Below are 23,146 nucleotides of genomic sequence, written 5' to 3'. Positions count from 1 at the left end.
CAAAAGTACCTCATAAATAATTATCCAAGAAATGGACTAAACATAGTTTAGCACAGATGCTAGAGTTCTTAAGATACAATGCCCTTCACAAATGGGATCTTGTTGTGCGTTGCACATGCTCCCTGTCGCCGACAGGGTCCCCTTTCCTTTTTTTTGGGCCTTTTCGCCTTCGCCCTGTTGAGTTCCGCGTAGAGTGTCGCGTCCTTTTGAGTGTGCCCGTAATCAGTCCATGAGATGATGATGTTATGAGTAGAGGAGCCTGTGAATCCGTATGATCAGTTGAGCCTTTAGGCATGAAGATTCCAAGGGACAGTTTAGACCTGAAAACCGCCTGAGATAGGCATAGGATGATAGAAACTGGCAGAATGTCGAAGTTTCAAAACCTCCCAAGATCCTGAAATTTGTACTAAAGGGGAGAAACTGCATGAGTTTTTTCTTTTAAGTTTGCAGAATTGGCCTAAATCTCGAAATTCGCCAGCATTGGACAATATTCAAGAAGTGCAAATTCGCAAAAGGCCTTCAAAGTGCGAAATTGGCAAAACGCCCAAAAGTGCCGAAATTGGCAAAATGGCTCCAAACGCCGAAGTTTGCAAAGGGCGCATAAAGCCCGAAACACGCATAAAGGGGTAAGTGAGTTTTTTTTTTAAAAGTTTGCAAAGGGCGCATAAAGCTCGAAAATCGCATAAAGAGGTAAGTGAAAGTTTTTTATGGTTTGCAAACACGCCCAATACCTCGAAATTCACACTTTTAGGTAAAAACGTTAAAGTTAGAAAGTTGGCAAAAGCCACCAAATCGCCGAAATTGGCAAAATGGCCCAAATCGCCGAAGTTTGCAAAACACATTCAAAGTGCCGAACCTTGCAAAAGCCTTCAAAATGCCGAAAAGCGCTATTTGGAGAAGAAATGATAGAAAGGTATAAAGGTTCAAACTTGCAAAACCCACTAAAATGCTTAAGTTCACGATTTAGAAAGGAAAAGTGCGTGAAAGTTAAAACTTGCAAAACTCTCCAATCCATCGAAAATCGCACTTTGGAGGGCAAGTGTAAAGTGCGAAGTTTTCAAAGTGTATTAAAATGCCAAAGTTGGCAAAATGCTCTAAAGCCCCGAAAATGGCATCATAAGAGAAAAGTTTAAAGCTTGCAAACTCCCTCAAAAGGCCGAAATTCGCCATCTAGGGCAAAATCGCGATTTGGAAGGCAAATGTAAATGAGTTCACAAGTTGGCAAAGGCTCTAAAATCTCCGAAATTTGCAGTTCAAGGGAAAATCGCGATTTAAAAGCTTTCCAACCCCTCCTAAACCCCGAAATCGTGAGCCAAGGCGAGGGTATAAGGTTTTCATGGTTTGTAAGAAGCAATAAAAAAACGCCCAAGTTTGGTGACTGGAAGAGAAAGTTGCAGAGTTTGAAGTTTAATATTCCCTCCCACGCATATGCCGAACTTCGCGTACGGTTAAACCGCGAAATTTGAATTTCGGAAAACACCACAGCATTCATGCGGAGGTTTGGTGTTTGGTCGAAGAGCAAAACCCATTCAAAACATCCAAGTTCAATTGCCATTTCGCCCAAGGTAAGAATCGCTATGTCTAAAGTGTTTAAATCTGCACTTCTCTCTCCAAATTTTAGGTGCGAAAATCTAGAATAGGGAGTCAACCGTTAAAATTCAAATTGTAGAACTCTCCCATTCAAATTTGCAAGTTGTGAACTTATCTTTTCAGAACGTAAGGCATAAGAAGTATCATTTTCTCAAATCCAAAAGAATTCATTCTTGCAGGGCAGGTTGTGCGAATTCACGCCATTCATTTTCGCCAGGTAAGTGTGCTTCACCTCTCTTGAAATCATTCGAAATATATGCAAAATCGGATAGATGTATGTGCAAAATGAATTAAATTGATTAAATCTTAAAACCGCATCTTTTTTTCGTTTATAAGACGTCAGGAGCAATTGGAATCAGAGTCTGTTCCTAGGAATCAGCTAGAAAACGCATTTTCAGACTTAGGAAAATTTTAAAGCATCCTCCATTTTGAAAAATGATCCTAAAATGCCTAAGTATAAATTTGCAATCGAAAAGCTTCATAAATATCTATGTTTAAATTAATTATAAGCTTTTTAGCTAAAAGTGTCGTGCTGATCATTAAATTCGGTTTTCAAATTGATCCTTGTATGTTGGCATACCCTGTATCCAACTCGCTTCGTTTCCTTTATATTGCCTCGTAATCCGCGTCTGACTGTGTTGGATAAATGCCTAAATCGGCGGTAGAATCATCAAAGACACTTGTTGCAGTCGAGACATCACGAGCGTCCAAATCAGATATCCCTCGCAGAGTCAAAAAGATGAAGTATCAGTATCAGAGAGGAGGACTGAGGGAATCAAAAGTTCGGAGTGTCTGGGAGAATGTCGGTGATACTGACTTGGGCCATATCGATATTCAAGATTTCAGAAACAAAGTTTTCCCCCCTAATGCCTATGGCAGGCCTAGGCGAATGATGGAAAGTGGCATTGCCCAGGTAGCAGGATTTCCCCCGACAGTGCAAAACTATGAGCTAGTAGTAGAGGCTGCTCGACATTACCAACCAAACTCCAGATTGGTGCTCCTCAAGAACATGGTCCTCGCTAACTTCACTCCTAAAGCCATTGGCGACGCATTTGACATTCGCTTTCTGAACAACCCCATAGCAACAACTATAGATGAAGCGCAAGAGGCGTATGATGTAAACCCTGCCAAATGCAGAACACTGATAAATGAAGAGTGGTACAAGGAGAGAAGACCTCCAAGCGTCAGGATTGGGAAAAAGACCCCTAGAAGCGACTTTCACAACGAGCATGGGGACATGGTTGCATTGCTCAGCAGGATTATGGGACTTCCCCAATCCAACTACTTTGAGGAATGGATGTTCTACTTCACAGAACAGGTCTTCGCTGGGAAATCCAAGTTTGACTGGGCCTAGATCATAAGCGACAACATTCATACCCAATTGATCGAACTTGAGACGAAGAAGTACTTCACTATGACCTCCTATTTGGTCTACATGTTCCCCAGAAACCAACCACTGCCAGGTTTAATCATGAAGGGTGAAATTGGGAATGGGCCTGATCAGGTGAAGGTATACGATTGTTATCCACAGCTACACTATCAGGACATAGCTCAAAGAGAAAAGAACAACCCTGCCTATGCAGTTGGTCAGTATGAGCGCATCAATGATGCCTTCACAATGCGCCTGGTCAGGTTGATGCAGAGAGGATTACACATAAGGCTCTCAGAGCAAGCTACTAATCTAGTATAGAGGTATGGGGCTTGGTTCATCCAGTTCCCAAGGTTCTCCTACATCCGGATAGCTGGCTTTGAGGGTGCTCCTTTTCGACTTCCGCGATACCCAACCGACAAGATAGTTCTTTTGGAAGTTGCAAGGCAGTCACGCTCGACGAGCATCTTACTCAGACATAGGAAGCAGTCTGGATTCACATTCCCTATGATTATAGGTAACCAGGATGTCCATCTAAAGAACCCATCCCAGGCAGAGGAATCCTTTGCAGAACTAGCCTCCTATGGCCTACAAGAGCATTTTCCAAGGAAATGCTTTGATCACGACAATCTGGCAAAGAGGGCCTATGGCAGGCGATACAGAGCAAAAGAATCAGTTGAAGATTATTGGAAGAACTGCTCTGATGACTATGAGGTCCGAAGGCGGGAATATTCAAGGCTGAGTGTGCAGCAAATGCGACTCTATGAATACCGTCGGGTCCCAGATCAACTAATAGATTCAAGAAATTGCCTGCAAGTCCGGGAATTTGAGTCAGTAAGACATCTTTTGCTAGGCATTGATTGGTCGCAAGATCCAATCACTGATTTTGAGGCGGTTATGGCAGCCCCAGGAAGATATACTGACCAGTGGTTGCACCAACAAATTGAGCGATTGATACATGAGGGAGTCCAGTTCACCTACCACTTGATGGGTAACCTTGATTCTCGGTCCTCCGAAGATGAGGGAACTTCCAGTGCACCTAAGGAAGAGATCGAAAAGCCTGAAAAAAAGAAGGCAGCTAAGGCCAGCAGAGGAACTCGAACATCCAAAAGAACAAGAAGGGAAAAGATCCCTATAAGGAGACCGAAGGTCACTTCATCATCAAAAGACCCCATTTCATCTGATGATGTAGTTGAACTAGATTATATACCTGCTCCGCCTTCCTAGAGTGATATTGACGCATTTGGAGCTGATGATCCTCCTGCACCCGACATGCTAGATGCCGAGTTAAGAGCCATTGAATCAACCGAACCTGATAATCAAGTGGAGGAAGGAGAGATTCCATCCACTCAGGGGATTGAATTGCATGAACCCACCCAACAGAGCCGCCATGAATTGCTGCTCCATAATACTACCAAGGATGACTCCATTGTTGAAGGAGAGCAAAGGACAGATGATACCCGCGAGCCTGAAAAGACTGAAGAACAACCATCACACGAAAATACTAGGCAGTTGTTCAGTGAAGTGGGAGAGAATTCGGCTGCAAGCAAGGAACTTGACACTTACTCTACTCCTCCTGTAATGGAATAGCTGCAAATATGCGATGAGCCGACTGAAAACATTAAAGAACAGAGTGCCAATTTAACCATAGCATCAGCCGAGACTGTACCTCAAGAATGGTTAATTGCTCGAGCTCAGCGCAAGGCTGCCACCAAGCCACCCATCGATTTGGAGGACATCTTCTCGCGCATAGACCAAGCCAAGGCCAAGGGGAAGAAAAAGCCCAAGGCATATTCCAGAATAACCAAAGATGAGCAAAGGAACCGTACCCTTCATATCGCCACCCCGCCTATAGACAAGCCAACAGATCAGATTACACTGGCTGATTATAGCATCATGACTGTCCCCATCGGACGAGCCACTAAGGAACAGGAAAGGGAGGAATTCAAGAATTTCGTACAAAACGTGCTCAGACAACTCGAAGAAATAACAGCTGAAAGGAACATGTATCAAGCTCGTGCTGAATAGGCCGAGGGGTACATTGATCAACTCTCGAGACCATTGCATAATGCTTCTGAATCCCACATTCCCCCAACAGCATTGGCACAGAGGACCACGACAAAATTTGAAGGAGTACGGGATACGGCCAAGGCCGTCAAGGAATGGATGCGAGACCTTGAGGAAAAGGGAGAGCAAATTATTGAGGAGGTAAAAGAAATGGCCCACCATCGAGAGACCATTTTGGTCAAGGTGTTCGAGGTAAAACGAGAATGCCTCAGAATCCATGAGGTAGCTGCTACAACCCTGCCTCTTGTAAGGGCCCTTTTCTGGACCCAAGCATAGATCCCCACACTCTCCGCCATCCTGGACCCTCATGATAGCAGCATTTTTAAAGAATGGTACTGGATTATCACTATGAGGAATGAGACAAGGGAAATCATTGACAAAGAGCAGGATGCATGTGATGGAATTCTGAACAACATGCAAGAGCTTGGCAAGACAACCCTCCGATCAATGGTTTTGGGGTGGAAGAATGATATGTCTAATGACGTGATGCCACCAGACTGGGAGAAAAGATTAAGAACAGACAGGATTACCTACTCGGCAGAGGACGTTGGTTTTGCTGGCCAATTGCATTCAGACATATTGTGTTTTGAGCGTAATCAGTCCAGCTGGCAGGATGGTTTGAGGCACATAGACCGTTATCTAGAGGGCATGCAGTATAAAATTCGTCATCCCCATATGCCTCCGTTCCGTTTACTATTCCAATTGTGCATCAGGTTCCAGGAGTATGTTTGCGAAGAACGTGCAGCAGGTCAGGACCTTTGGAAAGAATATTTGCATGGCGAAGATGAATTCCTGGTAAAAGGATATGAAACTGGAAAAGAGAAAGTGCTTTCCTAAAGTGCTTTTTCCTTTTAAATTTTGAAAGTGCACTTTTTGGCCAAAGGGTCGTATTTGACTTCCAAGTCAACTGTAAACTTAAAACTTTGTGTATGTGCACTTTTTGAATTATTTTGGATAAGTTTTAATTACCTTTTTAGGTAGTTATTTCTCCCTTTGGGGTAGTTGCTGATATTTACCCCCCATTTATGGGTATGGGTGCCTTTTGTAAGGATGAATCTGGGCCACTTGTTTAGATTGGATCTTGGCCATTCATCTATTTTTGAAGCCTATTTAAAGGGACTGGTTTTCCCTCATTTTGTAAGAAGTTCATGGATTGTTGCTGAAGCTTTGGCGAAATTTATAGGATTTAATGCAAAGTTAAGGTTGTTTCAATTTCATTGTGAGTGCATGGTCTCCTTCTTCACCAATTTGAATTATTCTGTTATGTTTCTTTCATTTCTATAGCATTTTCTAGATAAACATCTGATAGAATCCTCGCTGTTCATACCATTAGGGACTGACTGATTGTCATTCCTTCTGCATGGTTAATCTGAACCCTTTCACATGCTTAGTTCGGTTATTGAATACTCATTGAATGAATGTTAAAGTTCTGAAGTTGTGTTTAATAGCATGAAAAACTCAATTTTCTCTTGAAAATCGCACTAGATTCATACAAATATTGTGCTTGAATGGTTGATAGTGTTTAATCTAGTTATTTGGAGGTGTCTGTTTGCTTTTCTTGAATATGCTATCTTAATAATTTAGACTTTTTGTACCTCTCTTTCCCTATCCCTCTTTTTCCCCTTTTTTTTACCAAGAAGAATCCACAGTTCTGCTGAAATAGTATCATCCTACTGAAACCAATCGATAATGAGACTGTTAGAATTTTAGGGAACTCATCAAGCAATTATCCATATCACCGTAAGTCCCCTTTGTGTTTCCAGCAAAACACATCAAACCACTGAGCAATCCCGCCATCAAGACTTGACAATCGAAACCTTGAGGTTATCCCCTTTGATCAAACACAAAAACAGCATTAGGGATTTCCTTATCTCAAGAGAGGATAAGATACTCAGCGAGTACATTCTATTCTGCGTTGGCCGGATGAAGTCACAAGTTCAGCGATTTTAGACACGTCAACAGATCCCTTTAGTGAAAGCAAAACAAAACTAAGAAAGCAAAACAACTAATCTAGGCAAGCTGACCCGAACCATGAAAGAAAACCTGTTCTAAACAAAAACAAATTTTTTTGGGCGAACAACACTCAAAAGACCTGTATATACAACTCCTAGCATGATTTCTCAGGATGTGTAGGAACTACAAAGTAGCGGTCACAGTTCGAAGTTATGCAAACTTATCTTTAAACTCGGAAAAATATTCTTCCAAAGTACAAATCTGAAACTCAAGCAAAACTTCGGGAAAGATAAGTAACTGGGGCAATTCACCCGAACCATGATTGATCCATAAAAAAGTTATTGTTCCTAAATCTCCATAATCAAAATGATATTCCTTGTAGTCAACAATAGGGAAAGATACAACTTGGTGGTCTTCATTTGCGGACATAAATTCTTGCTCGTTATCCATTGCTTCATTAGGAGGTCGAAGTTGATGGTGAACTATACCACTTGCATCTGAAACATGGAGATCTACATCACGTTCCAAACTGGGTGGAGTGTGGTGGTAATTCGATTCAAAAGGGAATTTGGAAATTTGGAACATTTCATGCGCTGGCTCCTTTTGAATCCCTAACAATGGATCAAGCCCCAACCCGAATTGTTGTTCATTTTCTGTCTCTGTCATAGTTACTTGTTCATCAGGTAGCGTTCCATTTGTCTCAATTTCATCTAGCAATTCCTCCATGACTGTGATCATTGGATCAAGCGCCGACGCGAATTGCATTTCATATTTTGCTTCCATCTTGGTAGCCCATTGATCGTCAAATATTTCATCCTGCTTCAAGCCACTTATCATTTCTTCCATCTTGTTCATGCATGATTGAACTTCCACGCCGAGGACTATTCCTTCTTGAATTGTATTGGAGTCATCTTCTTCCTTTTCAATTGATGAATCTTAACAATCCCTAGAACTATCTACTTTATGTGTTACATTGTCCACTTGAGGACCCTCTTCAACTTGTAGTTCTTCATTTTCTTCACACAATTCCACATGTTGACACTAGATTGATATTCTCGCTTGAATGTATGCTGTTACTTCCTTGATCTTTACTCCAACGGCTTCCTCTTGTGTTACGATGCTTGGAATATCTTCACCCACTTGATCCCTAATTTTGTTCACATTATCCTGTTGTGAATTATTCTCCTTGCTGTTAGATGACATCGTGGTACATTCTTCATTTGGTGCTAAAAATGTTCGCTTGACATAATCAATCCATGCCTTGGCCTTGAAGCATCCATATGGTAGCTCTGGTAATCCAAGTTGACATTTGGCATAGTTGATAGCCTCTTCACATGTTGTGCAAGTGAACTTTGGATGAGGTGGATTGTGTATTCAACACCGACGAGGGAGCGAAACACCCTTCAACTGAACATTACCTAGTTTCATCTGATTTTGGATTCTAAGTATGAACCTTGTGAAGGCCTTGTTTATAGCTCCTGTAATGCTATAATCATCAAGTTCTACATCCAACACTCCCGACTTGGGAACATCCCAAAAGAAAAAATTTCCTTGAAGAACAAGCTCCACCCTTGAGAGGAATGTCAAGCAACGAATTTTTTTGTGCCTGGAGGTCTCGTGAATTTGACATCTTCCTGGTAGAACAAATTGAGACAAATTCCCGGAATGCAACTATGCATTCAAATTTTCTTGAATTTGAGCAATATCTACGAGGAGACTGTCTTGACGACAAGAAATATGGAACGAATGCCCATCCATTGAGAAATCTCTTTTTTGATTTTCTATTTTTCTGTTTTTTTTTCTCTTATTTTTTACTTTTTAAGATTTTTCAACTTTTCACTTTTGGATTTTCCGACTTAAAAGAGATCTAACATATCTCTGATTTGGCATTTCAAAGTTAATATTGGTTCCATCCAGCCGAATTTCTCCACTTGTGAAAATAAACAACCTAATGTTTGACCCTCCTTCTAGCACCAATTCTGTTGGTGTGCGTTTTATTACCCACGAAACGCAGAATAAAATGTCCAAAGACACTCTATCCTCTTTTGAACAAAATCACCGCATATGCTAAGATTGCAAGAAGATCATATGGTGATTCCAAGGTTTGTTTTGTCAGGTCTTGACATGTGGATAAGCTCAATGGGCATTGTGATATGCTGGTAGTACACAAAGGGACTTACGCTTGGCTCGTTGAATTCACAATGAAGGTCTAGACAATGAAGCTCTATCGTTTGGGACTTGGATCATGGACTTCAAGAAAACTGAAAAAGAGATGAAGGTTTAGAAATTCTAATCTATTCCTAAGAATTCAAGAGACGTTATTGACTAGGTGAAACCTGTTAATTTTAACACTTTCAGATTAACTAAAACTCAGAAAATCAGAATTTGTTTACTGATTAGATTAATTAGATTAGAGATTTATAGTTTTCAGATTTAAGCATAGTAAAGAAAGAGAATGAAATAAACACAAGACACAGTTACCCTGGGAAAACCTCCTTGGAGGAAAAACCCAGCCAGAAAAGATCCTCAGATCTGAATATGGTTTAGATTCATATGATGATTACACACTTATCTGGAGTACAGATGTTGCTGTCACAAGAATGATGGCATAGCAGTCTACAAGATTAGCTCACTGACAGAGATCATGATTTGCAGTCCTTCCAAACTGATTTGCTGTGTATGAACAAGGGTTTGCAGCACCTTCAACTGGTTCACAATTCTTCTATGAGGTTTGCTGAGCCTTCAATGGAGTGCGCTATCTCCTAATGATGATCTGCTGCCTTCTATGTGTATTTCGCTGCACAGGGAGATGATAGAAGCAATCGCTACCTCAATGTATATATTTCGCATGCCTTTGAAAACTAAAAATGATTGAATTGTTATGAGAGGTATGTGCTTATTTATATGAGGAGCAATACCTCTAACATGTCGGCTTGCCTTGTAGATTGAACCTTTTAATTTAATTAATTTATTTAATGCGAAATGGATAGGGTTGGCCCTATCAAGATGGCGTGTTGGGTTTTGAGTGTACCGTGGAGACCTTTTAGGAGAAGCCGAGAGGTATAGGGCCTAGCCCTACACGTTGGAGAAGGGGCTGGCCCCCTTAGGCGGATTCCAATGTTGCCCAAGGCAATTGGAATCGGCTATCCCTAATTACAAACAACACAATAACCACGCTTTGCTTCGCCACATTGGGGACAACTACACAAAGTGGGTGCAATCTTCAAGGGATGTGCTTATGATTTTCACGTCATGAATAGCTACCATCAAACCGAACAATATTTTTCTAGATAGAAGTTAGACATCCACAAAGTAAGCTCAGACTAACTTTACACAATGAACAAAAATCATCTGTTGATCAAAAGTATGAGTGGAAGATTCACCTTAATTCAATACTTATCAGATCTTGCATTCGTCTAACATACATGAAATAAAATCTAAACTATGATGAGGGATAAGAACCATGCAAATTCCAAAATAAGAGAAGTAATCACCATCAATTTGAACAATGCATTACTTATTACTTTGGCAGTTGTAAACAACAATTTGCTTATCTCAACATGTTTTGTAACATGCTCCCATGATTTACAAATGAGGGGTGAGCTCAATTTATAGACTCTTCAATTACAATTCAATGGCCAAGATTGATTTCGAATCAACGACCGAGATTTCAAAATAAAACCCTAATTAGGGTTTGCTACAACTAACTACCTCTCGACCAATGAGAAAATTACATTTGAGGACACTTGTCCTTCTTGCTAAATACAAACCAATAATAAAATAGAAGGTTGTTGCATTGTGGAGTGTGCCTTCTAGAAGCTTTTGTGGATAAGTCAGGGTCATTGAACTTGGACATGTTGACTTGGAACAATCTGACTGGTTGGAAGATGACGAGGCACCACCTCAGTGTGTTGGATGTCCACCTTGGTCACTTTGTTCTTCTTCTACGTACTTGCCTTCTAGAATATCTTTCCTTGCCGACGAATTTGTCCTTTGCGCTTGCTTCTTCTTAGCTTTGATCTTGGATTCCTTTTGAGATTTTGATTTCTTTTTCTCACTTGCATTTGAATCTTTGAGGTCTAGAAGTCTCCCCCTTGGAGCAGATGTCTGGACTTGAAGTTATTAAAACTTTCTTTCTAGATTGCTTTGAAATTCCTCCTACTTGAATTGGACTGATGTTATTCCTTTGAATTCCCCAATTTGTGTCAAGAAATTGTCTAAGTATGGAAGTTTGTTTGGAATACTCCTCTTGTCTCCATCTGATTCTGATTGGGAGCTTGCCTTCAATTCCTCACGAGATGAAATCCTTCAAGAAGTTGCCTTGATTGCTTCAATAGTTTTGGGATTGTAGATGAAATCCTCCAGGAAGTCTGAATTTTTTTCTATATTTTCACCAAGTTTGATGACTTTTCTTTCTTGATGCCTTGAAATTCTTTCAAGTGCCTTGAATTTGGAGAAGAATTCCTCTGTGCCTTCGCCACAATGGAGGAAATTGGAATTTTCTTTGTGAAGTATTTCCCGTACTCGGCCAAATTTTGGCTATTCAATTTCATTTTATAACACCATATATGAATTTTCTTTCTTGATGCCTTGAAATTCTTTCAAGTGCCTTGAATTTGGAGAAGAAGTCCTCTGTGCCTTCAACACAATGGAGGAAATTGGAATTTTCTTTGTTAAGTATTTCCCGTACTCGGCCAAATTTTGGCTATTCAATTTCATTTTATAACACCATATACGAATTTTCTTTCTTGATGCCTTGAAATTCTTTCAAGTGCCTTGAATTTGGAGAAGAAGTCCTCTGTGCCTTCAACACAATGGAGGAAATTGGAATTTTCTCTGTGAAGTATATCTTATACATAGTGAAATTTTGGCTATTCAATTTCATTTTATAACACCATGTGGACCTTTCAACACCTAGCCAAATTTTGGCCATCTCCATGCTCAGACGAACTTTGCTTGTGGAGTTGCCTTCAATTCTGAATTTGGCTTGTGCTAAATAGGAAAAACTCCATCCTTGGACTAGGATTTTATTCATTTTCTCTTTACTTTTCCTCTTTATTCTTGTCCATTCTTCCTATTTCCTTTCCAACACTTAGTCAAAATTTGACTCTTTTGTTGTGGAAAACTCCACACTAAGCCATTTTTTTATATTTTTTCTTCCTTGTTTCCCTTGGCAAATTTCAACATTTGGGTTGCACTTTGGAAATTCCTTTCCTTCCTTGCTTCAAAAAATATCCACTTGTCTTCGAAAATCTTCCTTCCTTGAACTTGGGAGAGAGAGAGCTCTTTCACTTTCGAACCTGAGAAAGAATGAGAATGAAAATGACAAGTTGAAATTGATATAAGTTTGAGAAGTTTGATCTTTTTAGCATCTTTACATTCTTTCATAGATTCATCGAACTTAGTCTCCTTCTCATCTTCCTCAAAATGGCAACTCAATCCCTTCAAAAGACTTCAAAAGAAAGTTTATATTCTTGTTTCTTGGTGCCACTTCACACTTTGTCCTCATCTTGTCCATGTATTTGCAAGGAATCTTTTTTTGAAATTCATGTGTTTAGGAAATTTTCCCGAGTGTTCGGTGAATTTTTTGAGAAATAATTCTAAGTGTTGGGCAAATTTCTTGACTTTCCAAACTTGGTCAACTCTATTCATGGCGGAGTTTGCCATGTGTTAGGACATTCTTTTCATGACCTTGGCGGAGCTCATGTGGTGTCATGCTATTTCCAACTTCAAGATGGCGGGATGGCGGACTTCATTTAGGCCATTCTTTCTCCTTCATGGGTGGAGTTTAAGTGTTTCCATCCCATTGTTAACCCTTTGGCGGACTTCATGTGCCTTCATGTAGGGCGAACATTGCACTTCATCATGCCAATTTCTTTTTAGTGTCAAGGTGGACTTGTTACTTTGTCATGCCATCTATATTTCAACCTTGGGCGAACTTCACCATTGGCAAGCCATCTTGCTAACTTCTCTTGGTGGACTTGGTTCTTTGGCCAGCCGAACTTCATTTCTCCTTGGGTGGAGTTGGCCTTGTGTTGGGCCACTTTGAGCGAAGTTTATCATGTCTTGGACATTGTCATCTCTCTTGGGTGGATGTCATCATCTTCATGCCATTGTCATTTTATTTCATGCTTGGTGGAGTTGATCGTTGTTAGGATGTTTTGAATTTTGCCTTGGCGGACTTGGCTATGTCTTGGACATTGCCATCTCCCCTTGGATGGACGTCATCATAGATTAGACATTTCCAACTTGTGGCATGGCGGACTTGACACTTGCTCAAATTGTATGATTTGTCTAGGCGAACTTTGCCATTGCCTAAGACATTGTCTTGCTTTGTCTTGGCGCTTAGGCAAGACATTTCCTCGACACAACCAAATTTTCAAATTTTATTTTTTCCAAGGTATCAACACTCAGCCAATTTTCTGATTTTTTTTAAATTTTTCCCAAGGTATCAACACTTAGCCGATTTTTTGAATTTTTTGTTTGGCAGACTTTGCACTTGTCCAAGACGTTGCCATCTCCCTCCTTGGCGGAGTTGGACTTGTCCCAAACGTGGCCATCTCCCTCCTTGGTAGAGTTTGCACTGGCTTGAGACATGGCTGTCCCAATTTAGAAACTTTTCTGCCATTTACACTTGAATGAATTTTTCAATGATTTCCCATTGCTTTTCATACTTGGAGAAAAAAAAAATTTCATTTCGAATATAGGAACCATGTTGCCATGACTTGAGTGACCCAATCCTAGGTTAACTTTCAAAAAGGTTAGAAAAAGCAAAAAGCAAAAAAGCAGGTGAAAAAGTTGCTTCCTAGATTGGTCTCAGAGTGCCAAAAATGAAAAAGCAAAAAGCAAAAAAGCATAACCCCCAAAAAGTAGGAAGTTGTCCAAATCGACTCAAATCGATTGGACTTTTCGTCCTTCGAGCCTTCTAAGCACTTTGATGGCGTCTAAACACTTTTCTGATGATTGACCTCCTTGATTGACTTTGATGACCACCTAAAAACTCTAATTCCTCATTGTAAACAGACTGGTGATTAGCAGTTGCGACGCCAAGGCAAAACTCTAAAAAGCAAAAACAGGGGGAGTCCCCATTTGCAATGGGGCGTCGTGTGAAAAGGTCACAACAAGACCCTCCTTGGATCTGCAGAATGTTAATGATCAAGAGTACCAGAATCCATCCAATTTGATGTAATCCTCACACGTGGATTACAGAATCGTCACACACGAATTACTAAGCCGGAAAAAAACTAAAAACATGATTTTGAGGAAAAATCAACAAACCCCCCAAAGAGCAACAAACACGATTTTGACAAAAACCGCAAAAGCTTTAGCAGATGAGCACTGTTCGCTCTAGAAACTCCAAAATAGACTGCAAGATGCCATGTTTGTAGATGTTCGCCCCAGCAACTCCGGTTGCTCCCCAAAACATATTGCAGATACCACGATTTTTGTGGAAAAATAATCGCTAAACCCTTAAAACTGAAGTTACAAATCATGGTTTTTTTGGAAAAAAATCAAAAACCCTAAAACAAGAAAACCCATCATAATTTTTGAGGAAAAAATTATAGACCCTTACTGATAATTTTTTTCAAGACAAAAAAATTAGAAAAACCCAAATAACCAAAATCCCACACGAACTTCGCGAATTATAGATGAAACACAAATTTTGAGCAAATAAAATTGATGAAAACCCTCCCATGAGTTTTTTTGTGGAGAAAGGAAAAATTATAAAAACCTATCAAGTAATTTTTGAGGAATATTTTTTTAAACCCAGAAATAGTTTTTTGTGGACAAAAATTATAAAACCCAAAATTAATTTTTTTTTAAGGGACATTATAAAACCTTAAAAATAATTTTTTTTTGGGACAAATTATAAAACCTGAAATTAATTTTTTTTAAAGTGACAAAAATTATAAAATGCAAAACTAATTTTTTTTAATGGACAAATTATAAAACCTGAAAACCTAGGTCTGATGAAAACTCAATGAAATTTAGCACCACTATTTTTGCTGAAAATTGTGCACAGAACTCCCGAAGCCGTTTTTGGTCGTATAAAAAATACCACAGGTAGAAGAAATACAGATCATGGCACACATGAAATTAGATGTGGCTGTCCAGAAAATTGTGGCGCAGCGCATAGACGTGTCGTGAAAAACACAAATGCGCGGCAAAAAAAAATCCACACGGGAAACCTAGAACTGTGATTTTGCAGAAAATCGCAAAAAATATAGACTGTTGGCATAGGGAAAAAAACGAGCCATGGCTAAAAAAAACGCAGAAACAAACCTTCTTTTTGTGTCCAAGAATTGTGATGCCCCCACGCATTGCAACGTGGGTTTCAGAAAAAACATGCAGCCGAGAACTCTAGAGCAGCAAAATGGCCCGATAAAACTTCTTATCGCGAGCCACAAGTTACAACACAGAAAAACAGCCCTTGCGAGCTTAAAAATGGATGCGGGTACAAAGCCACGAACCATGGACCAGAAGAAAGAAAAACTTCCGTGATAAGAAACGCTTGCAAATCCGCCTATTAAAACCCTTAAAAATTTCAGACAATTTTTTTAACTAGATTTTTTCATAAAAAAAATAAAAGAAATTTCTGGAAATAAATTCTAGGTAGACTCTTACAAAATTTTATTTAAAAAATTTGCCAAATCCATAAAAAGCCCATCGACCTACTCTGATACTATGTTATGGTAAATCGATGTTATTAAACAAAAGAGACGAAGTCTCCTTAAATAGATTTACAAAGACGATGTTTCTAAATGAAACAATTTTGAACAAAAGCCAGAATTGGAAACTACCTAAACTAACTAAGATGACCATTAAAGAAACATTACGTTTTTTAATAGTTTAATGTTGATTTTCTGTGATAAAATGTTCTAATTTTCCACAGGAAACCTTTTTAATTTATTGCAATAAATTATAAGATCCTTGATTTAGTGGAACATTCATCTTATGGCAGAGAAAAGTGAACTCAAGGAGATTGATCTCCTGAGGAAATTTTTTGATTTACTGTAGTATCGATTTCTATGCATGTATTCTTCACTGTTTACTTCTAGTGAACAGGCATCGAGTGGCTTTATTGATTGAGAGCCAAAGTGGGGATTTTCTGTCCATTTGACAAGTTGATTACTCTACAATATGCTGTCTTATTCTTCTCTTTATCAGTCCTCTTTATTGTATCTTTGAATGTCTGGGCTGCATGGCTCTTATGCAAGAGGTGGGAAATTGTTTTCCTCTTTCAAATTTTTAGCAAAGGCTAATAATGGTTTCTTGGGAAACAAGGTTTACAGATAGCTACTTATGCTCTATAAATGATCATTGTCGTTAAGCTGATTATTGCTAAATTATTCTATATTCAACTGAAATGCTAATTGATATACCACATTGCAGTTCTCCTTTTCTGAAGCATCGCTATGGTGTGGGTTACACTCTAACACTAGTAAAGGTCTGTAATTTGCATTTTTACTATTATGCTTTCTGTGACCTCTTTGTCTATTTGCAATAGCTTAACCTTGTAGACTATAACTGCACTTAGCTGCCACAACTGAGAAAAATGACAAGTAAAAATTTCTCCAATTTTAATACAATGTTTATTGTATTCCAGAAATTACAGTGTGCATCAGCAGCTGCTGATATTGTTTTTCGCCATGTGCCTTCTGCAACTCTTCTTACTGATGTAAGTGTATTTAGCTTTTCCCTTTTGCAAATTAAGAATATAAATCCATTCAAAGAGCTCAAGTGAAAGGATTGTATCTAGGCATGTTATGTCAGCATTTCTTTGAGTTTTGGAGATGGGGATGTGTTTTGTGGATGGAATTTTTTTCCTAAATTTTGGGGATGGCCATTCAAATAATATATTTAAAATAGATTTTGAAGTTTTAAAATACAAATCAATAGAAACTACCAACAATAAATAATACAAACTAAAAGAAACTGACTTTAAAAAATGTGAACATTTAATCACATCTTTAAGACTATGAAGTGTAAACATGAGCCCATAGAACAGATTCTATCATGATGTTGGTGGATTTGATTTGCATGCTGTTAGTTTGTGTACTCCTACAGACACGTTGAAGACATCATTTGACAAAAAAGTCAATTTTAACGTTTCAATATATTCCCTCCAGATAGCTTATAAGGATCTCTTCTTGACACTTGTGGGAAGCCTCCTATGCTTAAGTAGTTTAGTTTAAGTTAACCTCTCTCTAAGTTATCCTCCCTCTAGAACGAGTAGCTGGCATTCAAATAAACCTTTGACCACAAGTGGAATGAGATTGCAAGTTTTCTTTCCATTCGACAAGTCCCTGACTTTCATTAATGGCTGTGTGTTATTGAAGTGTTTAAGCCCCAATTTTTTTTTTTTGATTTGTTTGCCAATTGTAAAGAGTGTTTATTGTCAAATGCAATATGTTTAATGCTGATGTTTTGTGTAGTCAGAGTTTGCATTCATTCATGGCAACATTTACAATGCTTGAAAGTAAATTTCATTTCAAATTGAAGCTTGCAAATGGAGAATTGATTAAACATTCAACCATGATATTTTAAGAAGTCTGCGGTACCTTTTTCTTGAGCAGACTTTAATCTTGCAGACCATGTACATACTCTGTTTGGAGATCAGAATTAAGACAGCAGTGAAGAAATTATTCTTGGGCTTGAAAACTTCCTACTCCAAGGCATGATGATGTATTAAATCTCTTCTAAAAGGCAATGAGCCTCAATCCAGAAACTCAGGTCACTTTTTTGGCTGACAATTTTCTGGGACAGTGACCTAGATTGCAAAGATACCTTCCATGATTGTGCTGTACCAAATAGCACAAGCTATCCAGATGTTAATTCACTCATTCTACCACTCCATGTCTTTCCAGCCTTTAAAAAAAAGACCTCCCAGTATATGCCCAGGACTCAATGGCAGACTAGAACTGTTTTCAATTTTTTTTTTTTGATCAATAACCAGGATAATATATTGCTTAAAATAGGAAAGATTTACATCCAAAATGCTGATAAACAGTCTGCCACTATATGGGGTCTCGCCCCTACAAAACCAACAGAACCCGAAAAAGACACCAGACCTACAGGACCAGCCACTACAAAAAAACCAACCAAACATACACATGCCCCAAAAAAACCCGACAGATCCAAAGGACCTGTCTATCGAAACCATCCCAAGGCCTCTTCCCTTGAGAAGTTTGGAATACCCCGGCTGGGCCTTGCATCATGCATCTCTCTCCCTCCACCTGGCAATGTTCCCGACCTGCCACCACGCAGCAAACCACGCTCCACCACCTTCACGTGCTTCCGTGGAATCTGATGGCGGATCATAGGCCTCCCATCCTCGTCCAGAGGAGCTTCAGACCGAATTGGGGTCTTCTTCCCACGAATCTTCACTCGCTCCGGCTTACTGTACATTTGCCACACTAACTTGGCCCCCATAGCCTCGTTGATAAGTCTCCAATCGCGGAGCCCCACACCTCCTCCTCCTTTGGGTTTGCATACTCTGTCCCAGGCCATAAGCGGGATTTTGTCCTACTCCTGATTTCCATTCCACAAAAACTTTCTCATCTTCTGTTGCATATTCTTAATGACCGAGCCTGGGAGTTTAAAACAGGCCATTGGGAAAATAGGCATAGCCAATACAACTGTCTTCAGCATCAGAAGACGACCAAGCAAAGATAGCCACTTGCTCTTCCAGCCCTCCATCTTTGCTTTGCAACCATCTAGCAACCCTTTCCAGATTTCTGTCTTACCAGCTCCAGCAAAGAGCAGCATACCAAGGAATTTCCCAGGAAGTTGACCAATCTTAATCCCAAATGATCTGGCAATTGCTCTTTGAGACCCAACTTCAATGTGGAAGAAAAAGATCTCCGATTTAGCCCAATTAATTTCCTGACCAGAAGCCCCACTAAATCTGTCCAGCATTTTCTTCATAACCGTTGCTTCATGCATTGAGGCCACTCCGAAGAGACAAGTATCATCAACAAACTGAGAATGAGTTGTGGAGTCCACCCCACGTGCTATCTCAATGCCTTTCCACATCCCTTGAGAACGCTTTCGAGCAATCGACCGACCAAGAACTTCTGCCATTAAAATAAAGAGAAAAGGGGATATTGGATCCCCTTGCCGAATGCCCCGTGAGGTGGGAAAGAAACCTTGAGGACTTCCATTGACTAAAACCGAGGCTGAGAACTGCATAATCATACTAGAAATCCACTTAATCCAAGCCTTACAAAACCCAAACCTTACTAACACCGCCACCAGGAAAGACCTATCAACTCTATCGTAGGCTTTCCGAATATCTAGCTTTAGGATCATTCTTCTCTGTCTACTCTTCATGGCTGTGTGGATCGCCTCATGGGCCACAATAACCCGATCCACAATGTTCCTCCTTGGGGTAAAACCGCTCTGTTCACAAGAAATCAGCTTATCTAAAATCAATTTGAGCCTGTTAGCAGCAACTTTTGTTATGATTTTGTAGATGGTGTTGCACAACGAAATCGGACGAAACTCCTCAAACCCTTCCGGCTTGGCTTTCTTGGGAATAAGCGTCACCAGAGTACAGGTGAATTCCTTCAAAACAAATCCCCTTGACCTTTACTCTTCAACCACTCCTAACAACTCCCCACCAAGCAAATCCCAAAAGAACTGGTAAAAGAAAGCCTGAAACCCATTTGGGCCTGGTGCTTTCTCCCCACCTAACCCAAAAACAACAGTTTTCACTTCCTTCAACGAGATTGGTTCCTCAAGCATCCTATTATCATCCATAGACACTAAGGGAGGAATTAACTCCAAAAGCTCGGCCTGCAATCCCGCCTGACTAGCCCTGTTCCTCCTCCAAAGATTTCCAAAGAAGTCCACCGCCTCCTTACTAATGCGGTCTAGGTCCTCCGTAGCTGTTCCATCCACTAGTCATAGGGAGAGGATTCTATTGAGGTTTCTCCTTGCCTTCACCGAACTATGAAAAAATTTCGTGTTTCTATCACCGGCTTTAAGCCAGTTTTCTCGCGATTTTTGTTTCCAATAAATCTCCTCCCTCTGCAAAACTTCCCCATATCTACTAAGCATATCTTTGTCCGTGAGATAATCCACTTCATCCATCCCTTCGGCCAAGACTTTCGCATTCAAAGCCCCCAGATCCCCTTCAAACCTTCTCTTTTCATCGAAGATATTGCCAAACACCTCCCTGTTCCATGATTTCAGTTTCTGTTTCACATAACTAAGCTTCTTGAAGAACTGAAAGGCCAAGAAACCTTCCAGCACCGGGGCCTCCTTCCACTAGCCAACCACCTGATCTCTAAAACCCGGCTCCCTTGACCACATCTTTTCCACCTTGAAAGGACACCGGAGCGGAACTTCATCTTTTTGCACAACCAAAGAGACCGGGAAGTGATCCGAACCTGAAATTGCTAAAACTTCTGCCTCAAAGACCAAGGGGGCCAAGTTCCAATCCCCTGCAAGAAAGAACCTATCTAGTTTCTCAGCTATATTGGAAAAGCCCCGTCGTCTGTTAGTCCAAGTAAAACTCCCTCCTTTTGCAGCCACTTCAAACAGGGCATCAGAGTTCACAAATGTCTGAAAGTCCGATTGCGTCCTGCACATCCTTCTCACCCCACCACACTTTTCCGAGAAAGAAAGAGTGGCGTTGAAGTCCCCAACAACAATAGCTAAGGTCGGCCTCACCTCCTCTAAAATCTTCAAAATATCCTCCCATAACTGACACTTCTCCACAACCAATGTGGGACCATAGACATTGATAAGAAAACAAGAAAAGTTCATGATCTTCGAATTCACCTTTACCATCTGCCAATGTTTAGAGCATGAGAGAGCATCCACCTGAACAACCAATGGATTCCACAAAATGCCAAGCCCTCCTGAAGCCCCTTCTGATTCCACAAAGAAACTAGACCACCTCTGTCTTACACCAAAAACTCTAGCTGCATCTTCTCTTCCCAATTTTGTTTCCTGAATTCAAATAACTTCTGGCTTAGCCTGATCAAATCCTCTTTTGATCAGACGTCTCTTGTCAGGGGCATTGCAGCCCCCGACATTCCATGTTAGGAACTTCATTGATGTCCAGGAGAGAACAAGTCTCTCTCGGATCTAAGCAATCTTGTTTGACCCTTCATGTTGCCTGCTTCCTCCAGCAACTTCTACTTGTTTTTCCTTCCTCTCAAATTCCCTTTGGACTTAGAGGGATTTGTTTTGGTCTGTTTAATGGTCCTAACCTCTGTCTCCCCTATTTCAGCAGACAGCCCCAATGAATCATCGTTCAACCCATCCTCCTCATCAGACTCCAACTCTGCTGGAAAGCCATTATCCACCTTGCCTGGGGACATGTGGATGTCTTTGAAGCTGATTGCTTTTCCCTCTGCACTCCCTGCTATGACGTCTGAAAATTGGTTCACCAAAGGTTTGACATTCAATCCCTTCTCCAGGCCCTCCAGCCCAGACTCAGAAGTAGAGTAAAACCTGTGCTGAGAGGGAATCCCCCCGCCTACTGCATAGTCATGACTAAAAAGCCCATGATCAGCCTCCGCTGCCGCTCCTTCTATGTGGAGGCAAGCGTCCCCACACCCTTCGCTAATAGCTTGACGCACATGCTCCCCAACGGTACATCCTGACAGAGTCTGAGGACGATCCACAAAAATCTCACCCAGTAAGCCATTCATGACCGCAACAGCCTTATCTCCAGTTGGACCAGAAACCTTCAGCAACACTTCCTGAGCAGGGCAAGAATCCAATGGCACTTTCACCCCACCTAAAACTTCAGAATTCCCAGCCATTGAAACGGTTGGATCAGAGCTCAGGTTGGCCTCTGTGTGACTCGGAAGCTTCTTAGTCACCTTCGACCCTACTAACAACTGCTCCTCCAACGCTCGGTCTGCCCTTCCCTTCCCCTTCTGCCCTGCCTTGCAATCACGGTCCTCATGTCCCCATTCTTTGCAGGACTTACACTTAACCATGATTTCTTCAACTACGATCTCTTGTCTCCATAGACCCTCTGGCGATCTAATCTCGACAGCCTTCAGGAGCCTTGGGTGTGGTTTCCACATGACATAGATTCGGGCATACATGCATGAGTTCAGCTTGTCAACCGCTTCATCCGACTTGATGAATCTCCCTAGCTTATCACCAATACTCTTAAAAACTTCCTCTTTCCAGTATTCATGCGGGAGATTGTAAAGTCTAATCCAAACAGGAATTTCCTCTACGGTGGCTTGTCGAGGGTCAAAATTAGGGATCTAGTCCTTAATGTAAAACCCTACTCCCATCATCAAAAACGACCCAGAGTTCATCAACGCTATCTTCTCCTCAGCTGTCCCAGCTATGATAAGGAAAAACCCATTTGTTAGGGTTTTGATCTCAAAGTGGCTCCCCCATTCTTCGTCGACCCAGTTCCTAACTTTAGGAAAAGTCGGCCAATCCCCTCCCCACTTCATGAAGAAAGCTCTGTCTCGCAAGACTTGTACCGATTCCTTCCAATCCTCCGAGTCAATGCAAATACTGACTGTTCTCTTATTAGACGTTGCCGGTATCTCACTAGTGGTAAGGTTATCTGGAGGTGCCTGAAATTTCTTCCTCAATCTATCCTCCGTCTGCTGCTTACTCCACTTCCGAAAGTTCAGAAATCGCGAATGCCCCCATTTGGTTTTGTCATGCTCAAAAGGGGATCTGGTTTTACCAAAACTAGCTCCCTCCCTCCTCCAGCCCGTGTCCTGCCACTGCCACTGGTTTGAGCGCGGTGGGCGCCAGGGCTTCTGGTTATCCATCCGTCTGGGGCCATTCTCCCATCCTCATGATCGAAAATCGCCTCCGCCTGTAAACCCTAGCTCCCTCCTGTGCTCCATGAACTCTTTTCAATATTATCAATATACCAATAATCCCATTCAGATGTCTGCTAATGTCCCAAATCTGTGCAATATCATGTAGGGGTAATGAGTTCCCAAGCCAAACTGACAGACCCAATACTCTCCAACATTAATTAGAGACCTGGATGTCCCTTTCAAGGCAGATGAAAATTCATTAAAACAGCTTAAACAGAAAAAATGAGAGGGCCGATTCAGTATTCAGGGATAGGCACTTCATGAAGAGGGACGATCAGCTTAAATAATTCCAAACCTCAATTAAAATTACTGCAACATGATCTAATACAGGCGCTCAACGCACACG

The 23,146-nt window shown here is 40.8% G+C and overlaps 1 protein-coding gene across 3 annotated transcripts in view; it reads left to right on the top strand.

Annotated features, from left to right (window-relative positions):
• The window catches only part of LOC131060731 (ABC transporter A family member 1), a 233,622-nt gene that overhangs the window by 94,696 nt on the left and 115,780 nt on the right, over positions 1–23,146 (top strand). For all 3 annotated transcript variants that reach the window (XM_057994085.2, XM_057994086.2, XM_057994087.2), the window contains 2 exons: positions 16,373–16,427; positions 16,587–16,658. In XM_057994085.2, coding sequence (XP_057850068.2) covers positions 16,373–16,427; positions 16,587–16,658 — 127 coding nt within the window. The remainder of the gene's footprint in view (positions 1–16,372; positions 16,428–16,586; positions 16,659–23,146) is intronic.

This window comes from Cryptomeria japonica, chromosome 10 (assembly GCF_030272615.1).
Source record: "Cryptomeria japonica chromosome 10, Sugi_1.0, whole genome shotgun sequence".
NCBI lineage: Eukaryota > Viridiplantae > Streptophyta > Pinopsida > Cupressales > Cupressaceae > Cryptomeria > Cryptomeria japonica.
The sequence above is the reverse complement of the archived record's forward strand: the minus strand, read 5'-3'. Positions and strand labels throughout refer to the sequence as shown.